The 26,140-nt window shown below is 41.1% G+C and overlaps 3 protein-coding genes across 6 annotated transcripts; all 3 read right to left on the bottom strand.

The window, feature by feature from the left end:
• Positions 1-662: 662 nt before the first annotated feature.
• ccdc124 (coiled-coil domain containing 124) lies at positions 663-2,884 on the bottom strand. The gene is made up of 5 exons (XM_053852450.1): positions 2,763-2,884; positions 1,941-2,107; positions 1,667-1,856; positions 1,236-1,341; positions 663-1,162 (listed from the first exon to the last, which is right to left on the bottom strand). Exons 2-5 carry the CDS (start codon positions 2,097-2,099, stop codon positions 958-960), a joined length of 660 nt encoding a protein of 219 aa, XP_053708425.1. The 5' UTR covers positions 2,100-2,107; positions 2,763-2,884; the 3' UTR covers positions 663-957.
• Positions 2,885-3,121: 237 nt separating this feature from the next.
• cluap1 (clusterin associated protein 1) lies at positions 3,122-6,689 on the bottom strand. Of its 4 annotated transcripts, none has more exons than XM_053852420.1 (14): positions 6,443-6,688; positions 6,134-6,218; positions 5,946-6,057; positions 5,520-5,604; positions 5,268-5,447; positions 5,005-5,100; positions 4,776-4,859; positions 4,519-4,652; positions 4,302-4,443; positions 4,144-4,216; positions 3,971-4,081; positions 3,850-3,899; positions 3,681-3,740; positions 3,122-3,418 (listed from the first exon to the last, which is right to left on the bottom strand). In XM_053852420.1, the coding sequence occupies exons 2-14, from the start codon at positions 6,153-6,155 to the stop codon at positions 3,236-3,238; spliced, it is 1,332 nt and encodes a 443-aa protein (XP_053708395.1). In that variant the 5' UTR covers positions 6,156-6,218; positions 6,443-6,688; the 3' UTR covers positions 3,122-3,235. The 4 variants fall into 4 exon arrangements, with proteins under 4 accessions (XP_053708395.1, XP_053708387.1, XP_053708402.1 ...); XM_053852412.1 differs by having other exon boundaries at positions 6,134-6,181; XM_053852427.1 differs by lacking the exon at positions 6,134-6,218 and having other exon boundaries at positions 6,443-6,689.
• A 1,197-nt stretch (positions 6,690-7,886) lies between these two features.
• On the bottom strand, positions 7,887-21,336 carry slc5a5 (solute carrier family 5 member 5). Its single transcript, XM_053878501.1, has 16 exons — positions 21,196-21,336; positions 16,985-17,379; positions 16,692-16,757; positions 15,370-15,421; positions 14,822-14,889; positions 13,414-13,568; positions 12,465-12,608; positions 12,076-12,205; positions 11,883-11,971; positions 11,014-11,126; positions 10,850-10,920; positions 9,525-9,611; positions 8,801-9,006; positions 8,629-8,726; positions 8,480-8,562; positions 7,887-8,415 (listed from the first exon to the last, which is right to left on the bottom strand). Exons 2-16 carry the CDS (start codon positions 17,354-17,356, stop codon positions 8,347-8,349), a joined length of 1,803 nt encoding a protein of 600 aa, XP_053734476.1. The 5' UTR covers positions 17,357-17,379; positions 21,196-21,336; the 3' UTR covers positions 7,887-8,346.
• Between the last annotated feature and the right edge of the window lie 4,804 nt (positions 21,337-26,140).

Raw genomic sequence — 26,140 nt, 5'->3', positions numbered from 1 at the left:
CTGGGCAAAATATGCAACCCAACCATTGGAAGTGGACACCACTCCTCCGGTGTGTTTAGGTGGGCTGTAGGAGTGATGGCGCATCTTCATGGATGCTGCGGGCCCAGCTGATTTAAATCTCAAACCACGCACACAGAAATCCTGAAGTGACAGACGTTGTTGTGTCACCATGAGGGAGAAAATCTTCCAAAATATCTCTTGATTCTACCTAAATATCACTATATGCGTCATAACGGTTCTTCAAAGTCTGGCGTAAGCCCTGGTTTATCTCTTCCTGCTGTCATTACAAGTCGGGCCTGCATGGCTGCAGACTCAGCATTTAAATGTTGCTGTGCTGGAAAAGCCTTTGTGACCGACAGCAGCACATCACCAACTGGTGCTATCAAAAATGGCTTCACTTCATGCCAGGGTCAAAGAAGATTCTGTGATGAAGTAGAACAAAAGACGCTTAAAAATAAAACGAGTTTTTTGCCTTTAGCTGGTGAATGACGCCTCAAGTGGTGTGGTCAGTCGAGAGGAATGGAAAACACCAGCAGCGAGTTGAGGAGAACCTTGCTGGCAATATAATATAATGCTTCACATCGACTCCTCCCCCTTCCTCTCGGCTTCATGAAACATAATGGATGGACAAACTTCAATAAGTAGTTCCAGAAACATGCGACTTCCAAACTCCCCAGCAGTGATTATGGGGAAAAATAGATTTATTGATGATAACAGCCTTATTACAGGGCTCGTGCACAAGATGCAACAAGATGATCTGCAGTAAACCTGGGGGAAATCTTGATCTCCTTTTCTGCGGATTAAAAAAAACAAACAAAAAAAACAAAGGTCCTCTGGTGGAACAAATCAGCAAATCTCTATAACGGATGAGATTTTTCAATTTTCCAGTGTGAGAGTCTCAAGTTCACAACCAGACACTTCTCTAAAGTAAAGGGTGTGAGTGAGTGGGAAGTGCGTTCACTTGGAGTTGTAGTTGGTGAACCGTTGGTTCAACGGGTTCTCCGGTGCCTTCATCCACTCCTTCTTCAGCAACTGCTTCAGCTGAGACAAGCGCATGTTGGGGTTCTCCATCTTGATGCGTGGCATGTTGGCCTCCTCGTAGGCTGTAAATGCAGCTTTCATCCTGCGCTCCGGATGACGGTCCAGATCTTCTGGTCCCACACTGAAAGCCCATAAGTGAATCATGAAAATGTGTTGTAAAAGCAGAGGTAGACACCATTCTGCTAAAACATTACCTAAGGACCGCAATAGCATCTTCTACTGATCGAGCCTCCACGGTTCCTTCCTCAGGAATGATCCTGTTCACATTCTCCTCCAGCGGAGTTTCCAGGTGGCTCTTTTCTGTACCAATGTGAGTAAGAAACCTCTCAATAAATACTGTTTAGCAGCTCTTAGCTCAGTGGTGGGCCTCTGATCTGATTCAAATTGTTTCCAGATTCAGTTGCTTTATTTTAGGTTTGTCTAACTTGACATCAGAAAACATTGTTGTAAGAAACATGACGTTGGTAAAATACATTTTCCAGAATACATATTATCCTACCGACTGAGCAACCCAAGCTTCAAAAACAGGGACCCAAATTCAAATTACAAAGCAAAACAATAAGATTATACAAAATAAATAATGTTCCTGCCAGAAAAACCAAAGCAAAATCAGACAGAGTGTTACCTTTTGGTTTGAGGGGCTGCGGCCGCTGCTGCTCATTCTGAAGCGTCTCTTCGATTTGAGCGCGAGTCACTTTTCCAACGACCTCCTTCTGACTGCCTTTACCTTTCAGTTTGGTGCTTTCTTCATCTAGAAGTCGCTGGTTTTCCTTTTTTCTTTCCAAAAGCTCAACTCTTTTCTTCTCTTTGTCATCCTGAGTACAAATCAGAAACATACTTGGAATCTGTGCCTGTGTGTATCATCTGACAACAGAAAGCAGTAGTAGTGCAGGTCTCACCTTTCTCTGTTCTTTCTTAAGAACGTGTTTGTCGGTTTCCTGCCACAGGGCATCGTCCTCGGCTTGTTTCTTGCGAGCGTCAGCCACAGCCTTGGCCTCAGCCTTGCGGGCTCTGGCTGTAGCCGCCTTGGAGTTTTCACCCTGGAACTTCTTTGGCATCCCAGCAGCTGTTGGTATGATGAGAGCATGTTAAAGTGAGTGTGGGTTCCAAACAGGCATCATGAACCCACAGATCACTGAGCAGATGTTGCAGGTCATCCCAACTCCCAACAGTTATCAACACCCAAGACTGCACGCAACACTGTTGCTGTACTCACAAGTGAAGGCAAATGGTGCTGTCCAACATGACCTGCTGCTTTCAAATGAATAACGACGGTCTTCTGGACCTCTTTAGTTACACAGCTCTATATTATTTCCACCGCGAAAAGCAGTGACTGTTACTTTAGATTGAATGTAACGAGTGTGATCTGAGTTCTGCTACACTTGTTTCAGCTTCATCCAACCACCAGGTAGCTCTTCACTGGTTTCACTTGAGTTATGATGTAAAGAGCTTTAGCATTATATTAGCATTGGCTGGCCTAGTTTAACACACAACAACAAGCACGGTAATCACCGACAACACGTCCACAATAAAAACATGTTTCTATCATTTGTACACAGCTCGGTAAACAGAAAAGTCCGCTATCAGGTGGTTAGCTCCCTTTAGCTTGTTAGCCGGGAAACAAAGCTAACCACCTTTTTGACCAGAATATCTGACTGTATCAAACTAAAGTGGGGATTTTCATTTCTGTACGACTACTGCCAACACAAACGGTGCCTTACCAGTCTGAAAGGAAAGCCAGGCGGTCAAAGGAAGGCAGAATTCAGCCCGCAGTCTCCGAGAGGCATTAGCCACCTCCTCGCTGCTGGCAGCGCGTGCTGATGACGAACCTTCTCCTGCTCCCTGGTTTTCCTTTCCATTTCGAGACTTCGCGTCTAAAACGGTGGACTTAAGCCGAATTGTTTTTTAAGATAAGACGTTGGAAATGGCAATGTACAATTACTACCTTACATCACAAGTCGATTAATATTTTTTTCAATGTTTTATGTCCATTTTCGCACCTATTAAACTAACATTTAACATTACCTCATAACTAGTTAGTAGCCACCAAGCCTTTTTAAAGTTAAGCATTGCATCCACTTTTAATTCAATTCAAATTTTCCAACTTTTTATTTGTACAAAAATGTAACTGTAACATACAGCGCACATATTTAAGTACAGTGCAGACACAGAGCAACAAGAAGGCCATGTTTATTTAGAAGTCATTGTCACTGTCCTCGGGGTGAGGGGGTCTTGAGCCGCCCCTGGAGGTTCCGGTTCCTCTTCGTTCTGGTCCTTCCAAACTGTCAACCTCTAACTCCTTACTCTCGTCGTCCTCCTCATCTTCCTCTTCATCATCCTCATCGTCCTCATCCACATCAATCTGACTATCTTCAGTCTGAAAATAGCAGGACAAATTGCAGTCATTTTTATTGTCGGCATTCATCTAAATGTACTCAAGCTACGGGGTTGACAAGCGTGACGAGTCAGCAGTAAAGCGACTTACGCTAACACATTGGAAATGGAAGTTAAGCGGGTAAAATACAATAGAGAATCCTTGCGTGGTCGTACTGCCGACAGGAACAGTCACTCAGTGGTGGGAAGGCTATTGGCATGGATTCGCTAGGAGGGTCAGCCACACTACTTTGTCCAACACACACCTGTCTTCCGGGGAATTTTTTGGCACAAAATGACGGCCTTCCGGAAACTGCTATGGAATGCTTTTTAAATGAAAGTGAGTGAAAGAAACTGAAAATGTGGCTTACAAAGTGAATCAAAATTAATCATGAAAACAGAAAAATAATTTGTAAATCTGAATGTAGTACTTACGTCCTCGCTGTCACCTCCCTGCATGTTACCGATGAATCTTGCTCCTCGACCTGGTAAAATATTCAGTTATATTTCAAATTCTAATGACAATGCAGCTCTCTCCATTTGTTTGGATATTTACCTGCCATGATGCCATTGTGAGACGGCCGTGGCTTTGAAGGGCGAGACTCTTCTATGTCACTGTCAGAGCCTTCGTCTTCAGGAAGGTCCATGTCAGAGTCTTCATCTTTCACTGTGGAAAACATGTTCAGTTGAGTTTGGATAACAACAGGTGATGCAAGTCAGTTGTCGTACAGGAACTTCTCATTAGGTCCCGCTCCTCTTCTCTCAGCTTATTCTGCATCATTCTCATGTTGTTTTCAGCTTCCTGCAGAGACATAAGATAGTTTTTTTCATGGTGATATGAAAGACATTCTTCTGCTTATGAAAGGTACCAGATTAAGGTGACTGACCTCAAACCTCTCCTGCTCCAGTCTGTGGTACTCGTCCAGCTGTGACTCCAGGAAGCAAAGGTTTCTGAACTTCTCCACATATATGTCATACTGCTTCTGCAGGTCTTCCTCTATTTTCTCATATTCATCCATGAAGGCAGGTCTGAGATGAGATGATTTTGTTTAAATCCTGACAGGGACAATGCTTTCATTTCACTTTGAGTGATCATACACTCACCTCACACTCTGCAGCGTTTGTAGTCTCTTTCGATTTCTCTCCAGCTCCTGCTTCTTTTTCTCTATCTTAGCATCCAGACTGCTCTCATCAGACGCCCCATTCACCAACATGTCTTTGGTTTTTTCAACACTCTCCTAAATAAAGAGCACAGTTAAGAGCAGATACATATAAAAGCGTAAATGCACAAACATTGTGATATAACCAACTGTAGGACTAATAAAGGACATCTAATGTAATAAATATGAGAATCTTCGCACCAAAACCTCCTTGATCGCAGCTTTTAGGGCCTTTTCGGTGTCATCAATCTCAAGAGGTCGAGCGATAGCTGCAGTTCTCATTTCCTGTGAAGAAGGATTCAAAATGTTGGAGCATAAATACTTATCTGACTGAAGTTGAAATGGCCAAATCACAACGACAAGTACACTACATACTACAAAATAACAGAGAATTAAAAGAATCTAGAAATCCATTTAAAGACTCTCTCACCCTCAATTCCACCTCTTTCCCTAATAAATCGTACAAAGTCGCTCCTTTAGACGTGACCTCAGATGCAAGTTGTCTGGCCGCTTTAAGATCAGATATCTGGAACAAAATGAAAGGTACAAACATGCTTATGAAATGGTATTTTCAAGATTGTTCTTCAAAATTGTTTGAAAAAAAAAAAAGCAGCATCTCCTGGAACCATTTTGTTTGTTTACTTGGTAGTTTGATTTGCTGATATAGCAGCTGTTAACACAGTTGTGTCTCACCCTTGAGCCAAGATCAAACTTAAACTTGTTGTTATCTTCCTCCACTTTGTCATCCAGTGTCAGTTGTTTGGTCTTCATGGCACTGTACAGCACTGAGGTGATTTTTAGCATCTCCTTCACCGCATAGCCATCAGCCTGGTAGAGTCGCTTTGTGTTCAGCTTGATGTGTGCTTTGGTTGCCTGAAAAATGAATAGGAAAATGATGACCATCTGAAACAGAAACTAATATTTACAGAGTAAGACGGTGGTTACCATAAATTGTGCCACAGCCTTGATGAAGAAAACTCTATCCGACTCTGTATCCACATCAGTGGGAATGTCTGTCAGAGGTTCATATCTAAATGCAATACAGGAAAAAAGATGCATGTAATTCTGTAAGAATGCCTTCTTTTAAAATTCCACAAATGTTTTACACACAGTTTTAGCCACGATTTAAATAATTTGCAAGAAAACAGGGAATATAAAATAATAAAAGACGTAGCTTCATCATCATATTCTGATCCTTTTGAAGATGCTCATGGTACATTTGTTCTTATTGATGTTGCAATTTGACCTTAACTACAACTCTGTCTACTATATTTTCTATTCTATTCCAGTTTCAATAAACACTAATTTGTGAAAAACATTCATGCCAAGCACCAAAACAAAGCCGATATCAGGTGAAATCAATATTCTTACCTTTTAACGAGCCATATGAGGATCTCTGCGACTAAAGAGAAGTTTGGTGTCCGAAAGTTCTCCATGGATATTAACCGTGGGTATCCCAGAGCCCGCATCATCTCTGTAAAATCTGATCAGTGCATCAAATGGTGAGTTCTGCTTTAACAAACATGCGTTATTTTCAGAGCATCGAGGACCGCACTTACTTCGCAAATCCCTGAAGGACATTTTGTCATGTCACCGAGTCAAAACATCTACAATGGAACAGCACATCATAATTTGTGGCATAACCTAACAACGGAATGGATGTTTGCTGTCAATACATTAGAAAATAGCAGACTAATGCGTAATTTAACAATCCGGGAGGATTAGCATAGTTAGCATGCAGCCAAAAGAGGATCGCAATAAGGGTAATGGAACGATGTAGCTGAATAAAGAAACATCGTACATGTCTATAGATTAAATACGCAAAAAAGTACACTCGTATTGTCCTTAAATTATGTCGTAATATTTACCTGAGCGATAACAAATGTAAGCGAGCTGGTCGTTCGTTGTGCAGAAGCTGGTTTCTATGGAAACAGACTCAATGCCTACGGGAGCTCATGGTGGTCAAATTTAAGGGGGCAATTTGAGGCGCCAATATTAGTGTCCTGTCAGTTTTGGCATCTCAGTTAAAATCCGTATAAATTACTGATTTCCGTTTCATGACTCCTATAAAGGTGTGTAGAAGCAGAACCCTACCCAAGGTCCTGAAAGAGTCCTGGGCAAAATGTGACAAAGGGGAACATCATCAGAAACTATAAATGAGAATCAGAATCAAATTTATTGCCATGGTCAGTGGGGATCCCACGAACTAGGAGAGTGCTTTGGAATAAAGTGCTGACATAAAAGATAAAATAAAATAAAATAAACAACAAAGGCTGTTCACGAATTCAGCAGTATGATGGCAGAGGGCCATAGAAAACTATTTGATTATTATTTTAGACTAAAAGACTTAAATGTCTTTCTTGTAATGTTTTAACATGACTCCACTGAATTATTTCAAAGTTAAATTATTCCAAACAATTTTGACCTGTTAACTGGTGACTATTTTTTTGTTTTGTTTTCTCATTTTCTGTACTGGTGTCAGTTATAATGGGGATGTAAATACAAATGTCTGTACTTATCAGCTTATTTATCATGATACAACCAATAACTATAAATTTAATTAAAGTCTTTTTGGTATTTGGATACGTTACACACAAGTCAAGTCACAGTCAATGAAGTGACTCATTGGTTGCAGTACTCGGTACAGCCACCAGGCTGACTGTCTTCCCATAGCTGCCCGGTGTCAGTGAGGACGCTGAACGCGATGGAGCAGAGTCCAGATCCAAATCACAGCAGCCAGCCGGCGGGTTGCCAGCCGCCCGTCTGTGGCCTGCACAGCAAACGACTGAAGGAGTTGGAAAATGCCGCTCTGCAGAACACTATAATATCGTCACAGATGGATTCTGGGTCCGCGGCAGACGCGGGGAGAGAGACGGAAGTCCAGGCCGGGGAGAACCAGCTGTCGAACGGCTCGTCCTTGGAGCACCGGGCGGCCTCGTCGCGGCTCAGCACGGACACCGCGCCGGAGGACATGGAGTGTCAGGAGGTCGAGGAGGAGAAGGCGGAAACACACACGAGAGTGGAGGAAGAGAGAACCCTGACGGACCACTTGAATAAACGGCTGCTCTCCTCGTTTCTGGAGAAGCTGAACCAAAGGGACCTCGCGCTTCCGGGTGTCGGGCGCCTGGACTGCGCCGTCGCAGACGAGGACTCGAACAAGGCCGCAGATGAGTGGTGAGCAGCGGAGGCTGAGGAGACCAGCGACCCGGCGCCACCACCTCCCGTACACTAGACTTTTGATGAAAACAAGCGACTGCAAGAGCGTCGTTAAGCGTTTATTGATCTCGTTTTGAGTGAGATAACAGACAAGATAATAAAAAGACACCACGTGATTAGTTCGCCTTTTGTTTTGATTTGACACAGCAAAAACAATAATATACATCCATTTACCTGACCCCAGATCTTTATGATAAAGTCTTTTTTAGCACATATTTAACATTCCCTCGACATTTTTCTGATAAGGTTGAACATGCAAATAAAACAACAACAACATTGGATTTAAGAATGATTAAAAGTTAATAAAGTTGACCAGAGAATTCAGTCAGTTTAATCACCTAACGGACCTCATCTCGTACCTGACACGCACATATCAAACCTTCCAGAAGGTGCTTTCTGATCAAAGAAGTTTTATATGGAAGACAGTAGTATAGAGGGCAGCATGGTTCTCGTCTGCTCTGTTTCTGTTTCGGCCGCTGTGTGCCGCAAAGAAGCGATGGACTTGAACTAGAGAAGCATTGAAGAGGTAGAGTTGTCCCAAGTCCTGCGGGTGTGTTCAGCGCAAGAGGCCCTTCTGAGGATCTTTCAGCGGCACGAGCTGAGGTAGAACCGTGATGCGGCCACTCTGAAAAACATTCAGAAGAAAATCAAGAGCTGAAATTGGGATAAGATGAAACTACTTCACTTACTTTCATTCCTGCGGTGGTCTTCGTTTGCTTCCCCATATCCCACCGCAACAAACCCCTTTGAATATCGGCTCTTTCTGTCGGCCCTGTATTTGGAATCCATGCAGATGGGATAAATCAAGCTGGAAAACTCTGAAGTTACTTCAACTCACCTGTCAAGTAGCTCACAATAACCCCGACTAGCACGACAGCAGTGGTCGCCGTGGCACCGAAGAACAGGTACGAGATGGAGTAGAAGTTTAGCAGGACCCTGGTGTGGAGGGGGGGAAAAAAAAGTCAGGTGATTTTTCATGCATTTTATCTGAAACTTAACTTGCTACTGACCCCCTGTTGTCGTCAGGCTGCAGCAGCATCAAGGCAGTGTGGTCATTCTCTGGGTGGTGGTAAGTTTGGGTGATGTTCATCGCTTCACAGAGGCTGGCATCACTGGGAAGGACTCCCATGACGCTTTCACTTGGAGGGTACAAGGTGGAACCAACAGCCAGCCAGACAGAGACGCAGTAGCCCACAAATATGCCGACATAAGCCCCCTGGAACACCCGCATGAAGAACATCTTTTACAGGGGGCCATAAACTCAGTCATATAATAGAATAATAATAGAAATAAAACAGTGTAGGATGAGCCTGCCTCGCACTACAAATAGCGTGTCATTAACACCACAGTTCTCTCCAATATCACGCAATAATGGACTCTGATTTTCCATTAGCCTAGTATGGATGCCCTTTGTACAGTCCTTGTCTTGCTCCGAGCAACAGCCACCCCCACTTCATTGTTAAAGTTATTTACACATCTATGCACTTTCAACCATGTTAAAGCTTCCGGTGACATCACTTTTAATAGTTTCATTCTTAAATGGCTCTTCAAATTAAAGTTTTAAAAGCAATTTCAACTTTACACGTAACATTTATAGCCACAAAAGCTGTCACTTGTTGATGATGTCACTCGATGCGTGGTACATATTCTGTGTTCCTGTTCTCAGAACTAGCCCAGGCCGTCCCAACTTACTGCTACCCTCAATGTGATCGAAGGACTCACACGTTTACTCACCACTTTGTTGGTAGCAGGTATGAATATTCCCAAAATAAAGATGCCAAGTAATGGACCGCTGACCACACCCATGATTGTGAATGAGCCCTGAGAAGAGAAAATAAAGAGAATTTGGTTATACTTAAGAAAAAGGGGAAGGGCATCTAGTCCAATACATTACCATAAATAAACTACTCATTCAAATGTTTATTAGCGGCATGTTTATTATACATTATAAAGGACTGTGTCTGGTTAAGCCAAGCTGTATTTTACCCTGGAATAGTCTATATGAAACCACCATTACTGATCTGCAATAAGCAAGATGATTAATGTTTAGCTTAGGTTGCCAATTCTGAAACTGTTATATAAGTTGGCGTTATTGCAGCCGTAGGACATTTTTCCAGCATGTCAAAACATCTTTAATGAAAGTCTATGTATTAATTCGGTTGCGTCAAATTCTGTGCCGCAAGGAAGATTGACAGCAGAAACCGCTGAGCCGACAAAGTTTGCTCTTCTCTCTATGCTTTCTCCGAGATGATGTTTTTTTTTCTTTTTACGTAATCTTGGATTTAAATAAAGTTTATGCATTTCTGAAGTCTAAGTGCCACCTACCAATCAACCAAGTGAAACCGCTTCAGGGCTGGATTGTGGGTTCTGAATGTTCCCACTCAGATAATACATGCAGCGAACATGAACAAATAAAGATCTGAGAAAGTCCATTAAAAACTATTTAACCCCACTGTACACAACAAGGATGACGCACAGCTATCACCATCATCGTTGCTTGAGAGATGAGGGAGATCCCCAGTGGATCAGATAAACATCTGTCAAAATTATGTCTTTCATTACGGCTGCCACCTCGTGATGTCGTAACATTCAAATTAGGCGTACATCTCTTATACAGTATGCCTTCGTCGCCAGTCACATTCAAGCTACAACCTTCGGAAATAGTGATGTTAAAGTTGCATATTTCATTGGAAAAAATAAAGATGGTAGTGATTCACTGCAGTTTGTTAATCCACAGAGACAACATCTCTCCACCGTGTCTTGGTCTGACCACGTCACCTGGGAGGCAGCGCTTCTAGTCTAAGACTCTCTGGAGAAAACATGCTTGTAAGAAGAGACCTGGTCCTTTCAGCTACTACCCGAAGTGGAGAAGTTTAAAGAGAAATTCAAACATTTGCATTACTGACAGGGTCACTGGGTTATTGCTTATAAGCAAACACATTCAAATGGCAAATATTTGTCAAGCAAGACAAACAGTAGCTTCCCAGCTTCCCCGAGTGTATGATGGACAGACTAAAGTGTGTTTTCGCGGTTTCAGAAGCCAGTAGCTCGAGGTTTACCTGGAGGACTCCCCATTCCAACAGGGAGGAGACAGCCGCTACAGTCATGCAACCCACTCCAAATAGACATGCTACAAAATCAAACAAAGAAAAAATGAAGGAAATTCAATTTAAAATTTTGTACAAAACTTCAGAGTTACCCAGCTTGATTTAAGATAACTTACACAGGCCTTTGGATATGAGAACCATCCTCCTCTGGCTGGTGTTGTGCAGATAAGGTTGCAGCAGATCCTCCATGGTTACGGCAGCCATGGCATTAATGCTTGTGGACGCCGTGCTGTGTAAGTCATCACCATGAACTTGTTGTTACTAGTAAGCTTTTTTTTCCATTTTGTGGTGTCTGTCTGTCTATCTATCTATCTATCTATCTATCTATCTATCTATCTATCTGTCTGTCTGTCTGTCTGTCTGTCTGTCTGTCTGTCTGTCTGTCTGTCTGTCTGTCTGTCTATCTATCGTTCTATCTATCTATCTATCTATCTATCTATCTGTCTGTCTGTCTGTCTGTCTGTCTGTCTGTCTATCTATCCAGGCTGACGATGGTTTGACTGCTCATGAAACAACAACACATTCTCACTCCAAAGACGTCCAATATCGACTGCTGTCAAATTCATTTAAGTACGCCTGGGGAAGCATAGAGCAAATGCAAAACACTGAAACACAACAACAGTAACTCACAACACATCTGCAAAAGCCGCAAAAAAATTCACACCGACATTAAGATGCAACTGTTCTACATAAATCACAGCGGAAGTCAGGACGGAGCTTCCCTCAGTGTCCTCCAACGCCTCTCTCACCTTCTTGATTCCTTAACTCATCCTCAACTGTTCCCTCACTTCCTTCCTTTCCTCATTTTCTTTTCCGTATTATCTTTTTTTTTTTTCATCTGCGGGGTGTTTTACGTGGCTCTCGCTCATTGTGAAGTGTCCTTGAGTGTGAATAGATGATCATGAGGAATATACAGTACGTTGGGCATCTATCCACGGTGCAGCCTCCCATAGTCTGAAATCCCCAAGTGGAGTGGTATGATCACCTGAGAGTTCCACTGTAGGCGCAGGCGAGAAACAGCCCAGGGAATCCAGGGTAGTCTTCGAATATGTCCAGCACGAAGTACGGCATGTACTTCAGCAAAAGAGAGATTTGTTGATCAGCATCCTCTTGCAACAACAACCGCTTTTGATCTGCGATGTTCAGTTTGACTTCAGAGAAATGGACAAGGGTCTCACCAGATCAGGACTGGCGACCTCCCCACACCGGAGCGGATCGCGATGGATGTAGTAGGTGAACATGACGATGCCACAGATGGCAGCGCTCCCAATAATCAGACACAAACCCACCTGGTTAATGAACATGGCCCTGAGATGGAGAAGAGAACACTTTGTCAGGCGTCACAAAAATCTGAATTCTGAAATTCCTCAAGGCAAGTCAACACAACAGTAATTAACCATAAAAGCAGACATTTAAATAGATATTTCAACCCTGGATATTACCATGAAGGCAAACACAGACATGTCAGAGTTTGTGTTATTTTACACACCGACCACACCCTTCATGCACTTCAAACGGTTCATTAGTCCTGTACATGTGACAGGTGAAATGAAGCATGGGCTCTCACAGTTGTGCTTGCTTCTCGGTTCTGCAGCAGATGTAGCGTTGGACCTGAGCTTGGTTCACCCCGTACATGGACAGCCACACCATGGTGCCACCCACAGTCAGGCTCCAGAATGTGTAGCGCTGACGAGGGTCAAAGTCAAACGCCCTTTGGTCAAGTGGTGGAAAAAGAAGGATAAGGGTCAGTGAAAGGTTCTAAAACAGCTTTGTGAGTTGAAAAACAATCAGATTCTCTTATTCTCATCTTCCTTTTTTTTCGTCAGTGATGCATTGCTTAACTCCGTCCATTTCTTGCGCTCGCCTTTCTTCCGAGGGCCATTCCCACCGCCTCACTCTTTACCTTATCCATTCCTTTGCTTAGCCGTACCATCCTTTGTTCCTGCTTTTCCCTCATCATTTTTCCTTTGTTTCTCACGTCCTTCCTTCCTTCACCCCTCTTTTTTCTGCGATCACAAGTCTTTTTTCTTCCCCTCATCATTTCTCTACTTTGCTTGGGAATCTCTCATTATTATTTATTTTCCCCTACTTTCTTTAATTCCCACCTTCCACTCTTCCTTTCCAACCAATCCTCTCCAGTCAGACTTTCATCCTAAACCCCTTCATTTTTCATTTTCTTTGAATTCCTGCATTACTACCAGTGTTTCCTTCTATCTTTCACCTCACCTCTCTCCTATTCACACTTTCTCATCACACTTTTTCCGCATTCATTCCTGTCATCCAACTCTTTTTGTGCCTTATTTCCTCCATCCATGTTACTTTCATTTCTCTAGTTCCTTTCCTGACTCACACTATCTTCACACCTCCATTCATTTTCCTATTTCCTCTATTATCTTTCATCCCTGGCCCCCATTCTTCTTGACTCGTGCTCTTCCTTACATATTCTCATGACAGAACGAATCATTTATTTATTTATTTGAAAAAGCCTATTGCAGAGAGAAAATATATTTGCTTACTCGTGAAAATTGATCCGAGATGCATTTCTGGCGATCTCCAGTACTTGAGCAGGACCACCCACCAGGAGAGCGCCATGCACAAAAATGGCAACGAAGCCTGTTAACATCACAATAATTTGGAAAACATCTGTCCAGATCACAGCCTTCATGCCGCCCTGCAACACACAGAGAGGATGAGTGAGTGGATTATATTACTACTACTATTAATATGACGCGCAGCCTAAGGCGACTTCTGCCGACACGTGATCCAACTGAACACCTAGCGTGTCAATATGCAATGCAGATGGCCAACTTTAGCATCACTCTTGGTCTATTAACGTTCACAACAAATGCAAACACACAAAAGACAACAATATTAACTCACAACACATCTGCAAAAGCCTCAACAAATTCAGACGCAACAACACAGCAACTTTGAACACAACATTACTGCAAAAAACACAACAGAATTTAAGGGTTGGGAGCAGGGACGGCTTTTGCCAAGGACCAAACAACTGAGGGGAAAAATGGCGAAAGATTCCAGACGAGTAAGTTGAATTGTCTGATGCTGCTTTCTGGTTTTCAGAAATCTACTATGTTTGACTTTTAAGAATAGTATATAGACAGTGGCATATACCTGCTTTAGCTCCAATTTTGAACATAGATAAATAATGCAAATGTGTATTGGAACTTGCAAATATTTTTCCATGCAGCAGGTTACCATGTATTGTCCTTTGCATGGTGTTGGAGGACACTGAGGGAAGCTCCGTCCTGACTTCCGCTGTGATTTATGTAGAACAGTTGCATTTTAATGTCGGTGTGAATTTTCTTTTGCAGATGTGTTGTGAGTTAATGTTGTTGTGTTTCGGTGTTTGCATTTGTTACAGTGTTTTGCATTTGCTGTATGCTTTCCCAGTCGTACGTAAATTAATTTGACAGCAGTCGATAAGTGACTTCTTTGGAATAAGAATGTGTTTGATCATGCAACTTCATGTCTGTTTCATGAGCAGACAGACAGACAGACAGACAGACAGAGAGAGAGATAGACAGACAGACAGACAGACAGACAGATAGATAGATAGATAGATAGATAGACAGACAGACAGACAGACAGACAGACAGATAGATAGATAGACAGACAGACAGACAGACAGACAGACAGATAGATAGATAGATAGACAGACAGACAGACAGACAGACAGATAGATAGATAGATAGACAGACAGACAGACAGACAGACAGATAGACAGACAGACAGACAGATAGATAGATAGACGGACGGACGGACGGACAGACAGACAGACAGACAGACAGAGAGATTGACAGACAGAGACAGACAGACAGACAGATAGATAGATAGATAGATAGATAGATAGATAGATAGATAGATAGATAGATAGATAGAGCTGTATGTGTATTTTCTATTCACCAGAGTTGTGTAGACGGTGCAAATAATCCCAGACGAAAACAGAGAAACCCAGATATTGAGGCCGGTCGCTGAAAAGAACAGATACAAATTATGAATTGTCTGCAGTGGATAAACGGGACAAATAGAAACTTCATTAAGATAATGTAAGATTAAAACCATATTGAAATTGAAGTGAAGAAGGGCGAGAAGAAACAAAAAGAAGTGTGAGTTTGGGAACGATTCCAGCATTAAAGATGTTTGCTTCAGTCTTTCCAGGTGAAATGTAACCACCAAAGTGCTGAGATAGTACTTTTGTTGTGCTAGCATCAGCATTAGGACGTTCCTTTCGATCGATCATGGCGGTGTAGCACCACCAAAGTGCCAAGATAGGGGTTTGGTAAACACAGTTTGGCCATCATTAGCTTAGTATGTTTGCTTTGGTCAATCTTGGTGGAATATTACCACCAAAGTGCTGACTCGGGAAATACTGTTTGAATACATGACAGCATTCATTGCGGAGCTCCAGCCCGGTTCTTTGCTGTGGATCTTTGTGTTGGTCAACGCATTACCTTGGTTGAGAATCAGCGCTGGTGCGTAGATGACAATTCCCGTGTAAAGCAGCTAGAAGAGAAATAGAAAAACAGTTTATTTGAAGTCAGGTAAAACATAACTTATCGTGGCGGTTTCTACTTGGGCTCACATCTAGGATGTTTTCAGTTCTGAATCTTCTTTTTTTTTCTGAAATTTTAAAGTCAGGAAAAAGACTATTTTTGTTGCTGTGTCTGGGAAGCTGCGTAGCCTGGAAGTAGTTTGAACAAACTCAGACACCCTGAACAGGTCGCACCTACTGAAAACGCTACTCAGTCATCCACCTTTTTTTGGACTGTGGGAGGAAACTGGAGTGCCCAGAGTACCCCCACACAAGACACAGGGAGAATTGGCGACTGAAAACTGTTCCCTTCGGAGGAATCTTTATACGTGATTCATTTTATACGGTATGTGTGATGAATGATACATGATTTGCCTTTTTTCTGTGATTTATTAATGTACATGAACAGGTCGCAGCCTTACTAACTCTCTTTCTGCCCAAGGACGAAAGGACTTCTTTGACAAGAAAAATTGTAGTCTACTGTAATTTTGATTCTGACCCAGTTCAGCACCGATTGAGAAGCTCATTCTGCACGTCAACAGGAAAATACCACACGTATCATCGAAACGCACACGGTGTTGTTAAATGGAAAGTCCGGGAGAAACATCATAATATTCAAATGAAAGGAACAGTGGCGCTTACGCACACCTGAAGGCACAGACTGGGTGAGAGCGGCTGCAGGTGAGTGACATTTATTTACTTACTCAGGATTAAATGCTTGTATTTCTACTGTCATCAGTGCTATAAATGTCAAAAAAGTTTCCCCTTTACTACCTTGTTTATCAGTCAGCTCGCTTCTTGGCACCATTCCTTTCCTTGTCACAGTTCAAGTCAATGAAAACAAAAAACTCTGTGGGAGGACCTGTGTGGTTTTACCACTTCATGCAACACATTTTGTGAAATGAATTCTTCTTGAAAAATGCAAGAAGAGGCCAGTGTGAGTTACTTATAATTTTTTTTCTTTGACTGGTGTGACTTATCCGTCTGAAAATAAATATGTGTCAAACGAACATGTGCTGACACATCGCAAAATATGACGTCAATTTAACAGCAAACTGTTGCCACGCTCTGTCATTTAAACGATTATAACCTGTGTAGTGAAATTGGGGAGAAGTATTTGCCGAGTACAGCGAAATAGGACAGTAACAGTGTGAGTGTCAGGATGTCTTATATTCCAAAAATCTAAGCCCAAGCAAAACACCTCGGGGACCCAGAGAACAAAGACGGTTGTGTCCATCTTACCGTCACTACAATGAACTGGATGCTTCCCAGCAGCTGCATTCCTCTCCCGAATCTCATCCTCAGATACTGCGGGACATGTACAGATTCAGCTTTAACAGCGAGCCATGTCTTTCCTCACGACCTCATTCTCATCATGTGTGATAAAAGAGCCTTCAACAACTTGAGAAATTCTTGAGCGCTTTCAGGTTGGCAGCTGCACTTGATAACCGTTTCATCGCTGGAAAGGTGATTCACATCATAATGGGGATGATATACATTTTTGTGAGCGTCCTCGACTCCGACCAGCTACTGACCTGGTTGGTGCTGGTGATGCCGAGGCGATAGAAGACCGGCAGGAACAGGTAAGCGGTCAGCACGGCGTTGATACTCTGACCCAGGCACATGTAGAGGAATTTCATGCCATAGCGGAAATTCTCAGCTGGCACTCCCACGACCTGCACGGCTGACATGAAACTAGCACAGAGCGAGAGTCCGACAGGCACCGGCGACATGTTCCGGCCACCCGTGAAGAAGTCGTCAACTTGGGTGTTCTTCGGCTTCTTCTTCATGGCGTGGAAGATTCCTATCGCCATGGAAACCAACAACATGGCACCAAAGACGGCATAATCCTGCGCCAGGAAGGTTTTTTGCTGCAGAGGTTCAGTGACAGGAGCCGCTGTTGTCATGTTTACTTTTGTTGACGGAGAATCTTTAAAAGAGAAGAGTCGATCAAATTAAAGATTGTGGATATTTGACTTTAAACATATCGCAATAACATACATATATATACAGTAGTACCTCAGTTCTCGACCACAATCCGTTCCAGCTGGCCGTTCGAGAAGCGAATTGTTCGAAATCTGAATCGATTTTTCCCGTTACAATGAATGGAAAAAGAAATAATGCGTTCCAAGCCTTAAAACAGGCTTTTGTAGGAGTGAATGTAGAGCGTGTGCTGCAGGTGCGCTGTTCCTCTATGTGTGTGGCCGCTGCATGTGGGAGGGGTTGCCGAGTGAGTGACGTCTCTCCAGAAGTGAAGAGGTGCCCGGTGCGTGTCCAGCTCTGAATGTGCGCTTCTGTGCAGTTTGGCTGTGACAAAGTCATAAACCAAGTCACGCTCTGTCCCAGACTCGCCTCATCCCTGTCCCAGCTCCAGCCCACAACAGGACATCAAACCCTGGAGTGGAGGTGTGGAGAGCGAGCACCTCCCCTGTGACACTCTACCACGGTCCAGTGTGGAGACAGGAAAGGTTTTACACCTCAATATGAAGAAAAAACAGTCAGTAAATGTAGCTAATGGGACACGTCTGCATACAGAGGCTGCGTTATACACAATAACAAAGCGCATCGTGGGTCAGCTGATCAGTCCACGCACGTTATGTTTTTTCCGTTTTTTGTTTTTTTTTCTGGATTTTCGTTTGAAATCCGAAGCAAAAACATTTTTGTTTGAACTCCAATTTGTTCGAAGTCCGGGACGTTCGGAAACTGAGGTACCACTGTGTGTGTACATATATATATATATATACAGTCAAAGCTTCGTAACAGAAACTGCCAAACTGAATGTGGTCCTTCAAGCTCATACAAGTAATACAAGTTATGAAAGGGCTCTCAATAAATGTTATGCAAAATCTTTTCATATTTGAAGTCAATTATTTGTTCAATTTTCACCTTACTCTTGCAGGTGACAAAACTTTCGTCTTGCCAAAATCTGATATGTTTGTGTTCATTAAATGATCAGTATTGCTACAGTGAAGCAAGTTCATTTTGGGATATGTGACCTAATGTGGCAGGGTTTCAGTTTTCATATGAACCATTTCGGTCACAAGGGAATGCTACCGCATGTACAAACTGGCCTCCAGAGACAGAAATTTTGTTTTTGATCTGCTGCCATTTTTTTCTCTTATCAACTGGAGCTAAGATGGTTCTGCACTCTCGCCTTTGCTTTAGTTAGATTAAACAATTTCAATTTCCTTATAGTAAAAGACTGGAGTACTTTTCTGCATTCGTTGAGTGGAGATAGTTCTTTTTGTTGCGTCTTGACATTCAGGCAAATTCCACATTGACACAACATTGCAGCCGTCTCCAGCTCATTTACTTGAGCAAGTTTGAACACTTCACCTGTATTAAAAGCCATTTAAATAACTTTTAATTTCTTTTCCAAGCCTCTGACTTCCAATATAGATATACATACAATACACAATACTGTATCACTTGAATTGCAAAAGGCGGGTTGTTTTCTAACCTGTTATATATTAATTAAGATATTTATCTTATTATTGAGGTTATTTTATATATTATATATTGCCAGGCAGAGGGTTTGGTTATCAATATTGATGATTAATATTAATGACAGTTAAAAAAGAGGTGTTTTGAACAATCATTTTGTCCAAAATAATATTTATTTAAGGTGGTGCATTAAAAAATTTTCATAATGTAAACTACTCATATACATATATATCACAAAAGTGCTCAAATATCTCAGCAAAAAAACAACCTAGAACTCAATAGAATCTTTCCTTCCGTTTCTCCCTTCTGAGACCGATCCACTGACAGTGAACACTTGGACTTTGATTGTGTGATCTGTGACTCCTTATTCAGAGTGGTGCCTTGGACTAGTGTTAGTAGTCATGACTGGACCACACAGTACAGAAACAGAATCAAGAATACAGGAGCATAAATCAGTCCTGTATTCATTACTGTAAAAGAAACAGGTGTGTTTTTTTTGTCAAATTAAATCTGGAACTGAAATGATATCGTTGAACAAACCAGTAGCAGTCCTGTTGCCTCTCAAGTGCTTTTATTTTGCTACTGTCAGTTGTTGTATGTTCTGTTTCCTGTACTTTTCAAGCAGTTTCATTTGTTGTGTTTGTACTTAGTACGTGTTGTTCTCCCTATTTTTGTGTCATCACTCTGGTTTTGTGGCGGGTTATTGTTCATCATTGATTTGTTACGTGTTCAGAAGATAATAGCATTTTACTCTCACTGTTCCAAGTCTTTTGTCCTTTGTCCATTAGCATTTATCTCTGTTTCTGCACCACATCGTGTCTTTCAGCTTAAAAAGTTATGTTGAACACACACACACATTTATTATTTTTTCATTGAATCCCACCCCTAATATATATATATATATATACACACACACAACACATTTTAAAATACAGAATTCTGTATCACTTGAATTGCAAAAGGCGGTTTGTTTTCTAACCAGTTATGTATTAATTAAGTTATTTATCTTATTATTGAGGAAGTTGTTTCCTTCCACACCGAAGCTTGAGGTAGATAAGGCTTTTACAGCACTCACAGTTAACCATTTAAGTTTCCTTTAACCATGACCGTGTCTTGATATGATCTCTGAGATAAGTTATGATGAGACTGGATAAAATAAACTGACACTGAGTCCCTTCAGGCAAATTCCACATTGACACAACATCGCCGCCGTCTCCAGCTCATTTACTTGAGCAAGTTTGAACACTTCACCTGTATTAAAATCCATTTAAATAACTTTTGATTTCTTCCCAGCCTCTGACTTCCAATTATGTAATAACAAAATGATACATTTGATGCTATGATTTTCATACTTAGCGACCAATAGTTATGATTATATATATATATATATATATATATATATATATATATATATATATATATATATATATATATATACATACATATATATATATATATATATATATATATATATATATATATATATATATATATATACATACATATATATATATATATATATATATATATACATATATATATATATATATATATATATATATATGGATAGATAGATAGTTAGATAGATAGATATAGATATATATATAATATATATTTTCTAACCAGTCATGTATTAAGATATTTATCTTATTCTTGAGGTGATTATATATATATATATATATATATATATATATATATATATATATATATATATAGTCAGGCTTAAGTTTATCAATATTGATGATTAAATGAATGATGAAAGTTTAAAAAAAAGAAATGTTTTGAACATTTATTTTGTCCAAAATAATATTTATTTAAGTTGGTGCATATTAAACAATTTGCATAATGTAGACTACTCATAAATATTTAAGATTATTCAGAAGAAGTTTATCTGCTGTTTGTAACATGCCCTCAAGTGTCCTGATCCTCTTTTTGTGAAATAGTGTGGTGCGGTTAACGCCATATTTCAAGTTGAAAAATGGAGTGTCATTATTTATTTTAACGACTCAATTCTGTTATGGCGCGTTTTTATCAATCCAGTGACGTTTCCTTGATATTGAGAAATTCGATTTAAATAATCTAACAGCATTAAGTCGTAGTTGAGTAATGGTCGCACATTTTATCCTGCAAGCCACTTTTGTTGTTGTTTTTTTAATGTATAATGTCAAGGATTTCCTTCGTTTAACTATATTTTACAAAAATATTTATCAAGATGTTTAAATCCGAGGCGTCTTGTGACACTCCAATAAAGCGAGCCTTTAAAACGGTGCCCAACACGAACCAGGACCATCCCAAAACTCACCCTCTCGTGCCAGCTGAGCGGAGCGACGGACAGATGGATGAGGCTTCCGAGTCACCCGGGTGTGTTCGGACTGCGCGAGGGTGAAAGGATGCTCGACTGGAGAGACGATGCCGGTGACGTCTGATCATCCTTCAACTCAACTAAAAACCTCACGTGACTCTCTGCCGCCAGGACAAAAAGTTTGGAGAGCATGAGAGGGGCTGTGATAGGGTCGTTGTTGATGGGGAGGGGCATTCCCATTACACACACACACGCACACACACACACACACACACACACACACACACACACACACACACACACACATATATATATATATATATATATATATATATATATATATATATATATATATATATATATATATATATATATATATATTTCCAGCAGCAATAGAGGCAAAGGAAGGGCATGCAGCCAGGAAGAGCATCACACAGAGAATTAAAAAATAATAATATTAATAACATAAAAATAAAGATAAAAAATAGATAAAGATAAAGTTAAACTAGATTAAAATAGTTGGTAAGCGATGCCATAGGGCTGGTTAGTACTGCTTTTCCACATGCAAAATGAGAGCTATCATCTATGATAATAATTATAGAATTATTATAATGTTGATGGACGTTCCAAGTGACTTGACATGACTTTAAAGTGCGAAGAAGAGAGTGCATACAAGGTGGAACATGAGGGAAGAGCAGCATAAAGAAATAGAATCTTCAGAGGACAAAATGTGGCAGTACCGCACCATAGAAAATGGTGATATTAATCTGCTATACAGTGCTACACAGAATACTGGAAAATAATAAGATTAGCACTAGGTTATATGAACGATTCAGTAGGACAGATTGAAGAGAAATGTACTTTGCACCTGCACTGGCCAACATCAGGCACTGGCCGAGCAGCGTCTGGAGAATTGGAGTGAGAGGAAGCCGTATACTTAAATGTTCAGGGGGAAGTCTGAAGTTTTATTTTTGCTTCATTTTGTTTCGCTCTCCTCTCCACTTGAGCTATGGTGTTATATTTACTTCATTTCAATTTCTTTGTAGTAAAAGACTGTCGTGTTTTTCTGCATTCGTTGAGGGGAGATAGTTCCTTTTGTTGCGTCTTTGTATTTGTAAAATTACTATATTGTATTTGGTTTCATGTTGACAATGGATTCTGTAGTTTGTGCGCTTCAAAAAGTGATGATTTCTTTTAACAACACAAGGAAGTAACAACAAAGCAAAACAAAACAAGCAGTATAAGTAAGTAAATATAGAAGTATAAGTAAGCAAGACGTTTATGTGCGCTGTAAAACTATCCTTCCTTCCTTTCTTTTCCTTACAACTGTTTTCATAGTTCCGCGCCACACTCCTGAACTTATTTCGTCGGGGATCCTGAATATTGACAATGTCTAGAAAACTGGTGCAATACTGAGCAAATAAAAGAGCAGACTTTTTATGCTTTCCAAACAAACAGTCATATTATTTTGTCTCGCTCTCCTTTCCACAAGAGCTTCACTACGAGGATTGGCAACTCTGCGAAAAATGAAAATGGGACAACAGGTGGGCGGAGCCTGCCCTCATCCACCAGCCTTGGCAGCTCTATGACGGATGAGTAACCTTGTTGCCAAATACGGGAGGATTTCAAGGAAAGGTTGGCAACTGACTCTGCCATCACCTGCCTGAGCCAGAGGTCTTTATTCTCTCCCTGGTTCTTGTCCTAGTGTGCCAGATCGGCAGGATTCCTGACAGGTTTTAGTCGCTCTCCTCACCTGTTTAAAGCATGTCGCTGCCAGAGTGCTTCTTTGAGTTTCAGGCTTGTGAAATGAGTTGTTGAGCCGTGTATGTTGACATTATTGTGCGTTTGTGTCATCACTCTGGTCTTGTGGCGGGTTATTGTTCATCTTTTAACAATAAAAACTGATAAATACACGACACATGCTGAAAATAATTGTAATATAATATTATATAATTGTAATAAATAATGTTGGTTACATTTTTACAGAACGTGAGAAGAGCAAGAGTCATATCAATCCTTCTAAGAAAAAAAGGGTAACAGCGCTCAGAAATGGTTCACCTCAAAGACTTCGTTGTGACAATTGGAAGCGTTTCCTCTAATCCGTGATCAGTTGTTCTTCTTGAAAACTCTCACTGATTTAAGTAACCATGCAGGTACACTGGATCACTAACATATCAATAGATACATAAAAGTATGGTCTTCACAAATCATCTTCCAGATAGTGCAATGGTTGTGTGGACAAGTGGAAATAAGATAATTGGGGTCTCCGACAGAATTGTCATAACAGAGAAGCAACTTATATGGAAACAGTACATAACAAATGGAAGACATTATTCTCCCTGGTGCCTGAGTTAGTGTTGTCCTATTCCCTTTTTTTTACTTCAGATCTCCGCGTGTTTCTTGTTTACTCTGATTGTAATTTAGTTATCTCGTGGGCTCGTTTTGGACGACCGCGTTTGTGAGCTTGTTTTTCTTTTTTTTTCCTGACCATCGTTGTCTTGTACTTTCAGATTCCTCATTCATGATCTCCTGGTTCGTTGATGCTTTTGGTTGGACTTATTTCCGTTTGTGTTCATCTCCCGGTTCGCTGACGCCTTCAGTTTTTGGACTCTCATCTTGCTTTGTTCTCCCGGTTCGGTGACGCCTTCAGTTTGCATTTTTTGATCTCTTGTTTTGATTATTGTGAATTCTTTGTTGAGATTAAATATCGTTTTCTGCTACTCCGTGAGTCTTATTCATTAAGGCATTTGGGTCCCGCTCCGCGAATCCCAACAATAGAGACATATTTAAATTAAATGAATGGGTTTGAACTAAATTAAATTCTTGCTGGAAAGAACAAGAATTGGCCCGTATTGCGAGGCGTCACCCGGACACCACAGACACTGAACTGTCGGCGTCGAGCAGCCGTGCTTCGCAGACAGTGGAGCCTGCACAGCGGGTTTTTCACTGAGACAGCTGTGCCACAGGCTTGAATCGTGAGATAGTAAAAGATTCACATACATACTAATAATGAATCTAAGGTTGCTTGTATAGTAGGGATGCTCCGACCCATCTGTCACCAATCATGAACGGCCGATTTCATCGTGATCGGTGAATAAGCCTGGAGTTTTCTGGGCTCATGAAAGTGAGACCACTGGTTCCTCAGCAGCAGGCTGTTAGTGCAGCTGACGCTTAAGCAACACCCGTTGGTCCGAGCGTGACATTCGGAACCAAACTGCCCAAGAAACAATCATGAATTTCACAGAGCAAGATGAGCAGCCTTTCTCAGGTGTCGTTCACATGGAGACAAAAACAGAAACGAGCGGATCCGTCGTCGTTTTGGAGTCTGGTGCAGCGTTCCTTAGCCACCTGAATTTGAAACTTTTAAAAACGTCCAGAGTGGACACTTTCATAAATGCAGTGCTCACACTCTCGGGGTCCACTGCAAGCAGCCAGTATGTAAATATTTCACGGACGTAGCACAGTCTCTCGAGATTCACCTGCGACGTCGCACGTCGAATTAAATAGTTTTCACTTGTCCTTTTGACAGAACAGTTGATTCATTCACCGAGGTTTTTCTGTTTTTTGCCACCTTGAAGAGGTATATAAAAATGTGTCTGAATTGAAATGATTTAAAGTTCATTTTTTTCCACATTATGTACACAGAACATTAACGATTCATTGTCAACCTATGTGATCGGTATCGGTGACCGGTATCGGTGATCGGCAGCAAAGATCCGGATCGGAACATGCTTATTATATGGTACTGAAACAGCAGAACATTTTTTTTTTCCATTTTTTCCAGTGCTGTATTGATGTACTGCTGTACTTATTCTGCCCTGTTGTGTATCTCAGTGACCATCACGCTCACTAACGCATTATCTTCAGAGGATTCAGGCTGGTTGTGTGTTTCCAACATGTTGCCTCACTGTGAGAAAAAGCCACTGACAATAACGACACCAGTTGAGGGCTGGGGCGGGTTGGTATCTGTATAAGCAATGTACGTTTCTGTAGGAACGTTACAGGTGTCGACCTGTCTCAGCATACACCTGTCCTTGTCAGATTTTGGGGCGGGCCACCCTGGGGGTGCTTGGAGCGATGCCATGGGGGCCGGATGTGACCTCGAAACATACTTTTTTTTATGTATTGAATAACGTGTAATTGCACATCCACTCATGATTTTTGCTTTTTAATTTCAGGCGCATTGATGCCCTTTAAGTATTTTCTGTTATAGACAAAAACAATGTTACTAAAGTTATTCTTTAGCGCAAGTTGATCTGTATGACTTTCTTTTTTCTTTTCTTTAATGTTAGCAGGGATACAGTGTTACGCAGAGGTTTACTTTTATAATAGACAACTGATACTATTTACAGAGGCGGCGGAGTGTTGGGGGCGCAAAACGTTGGGGGGCGCAACAGAAACATTCTAAAGTTCTAAAACAAAAATAAACGTAAAATATTTTTGAAAATAGTTCATTGACAAATAACTTTCCTAATACTTGAAGAAGGCCCTGAAGATTTCTCATGGGCAGTGACCTTGCAGCAAGCCTGATCCCTTGAATGACCAGCAGGGGCAAACTTTTGAAAGCAATGAAAATGTCGTTTGCTTTCGTTTCATATCTTCTTTCCTTCTCATTTCCTCTTTCATTTTTGGGGTTGAGAAGGCACTCGCCATCATCTGACATGAAAATCCTGACAAACATGAGGGTCTTTCAGAAAGCGCATCAGAAACTTCAAGACGATTCGGATTAAAGACCTCAAAGATTAGAAGTGCAACATATATGTATCTTTCAGTCATGTAGAATTAAACACAAAACACAGTGTTGGCTACAAAAGGTTTGTTGTCTTCAACAGTTGTAGCTCATGAACCATTTGAAATGTTTGTATTCTGTTTCTGTTACCGTGGCAACTATCTTGCCTACCTCTTGTCTCACTCAAACAAACAAAAAAAACAAATGTAAATGCAT

Source organism: Synchiropus splendidus, chromosome 1 (assembly GCF_027744825.2).
Source record: "Synchiropus splendidus isolate RoL2022-P1 chromosome 1, RoL_Sspl_1.0, whole genome shotgun sequence".
NCBI lineage: Eukaryota > Metazoa > Chordata > Actinopteri > Syngnathiformes > Callionymidae > Synchiropus > Synchiropus splendidus.
This window is presented reverse-complemented; position numbering and strand designations above follow the sequence as displayed.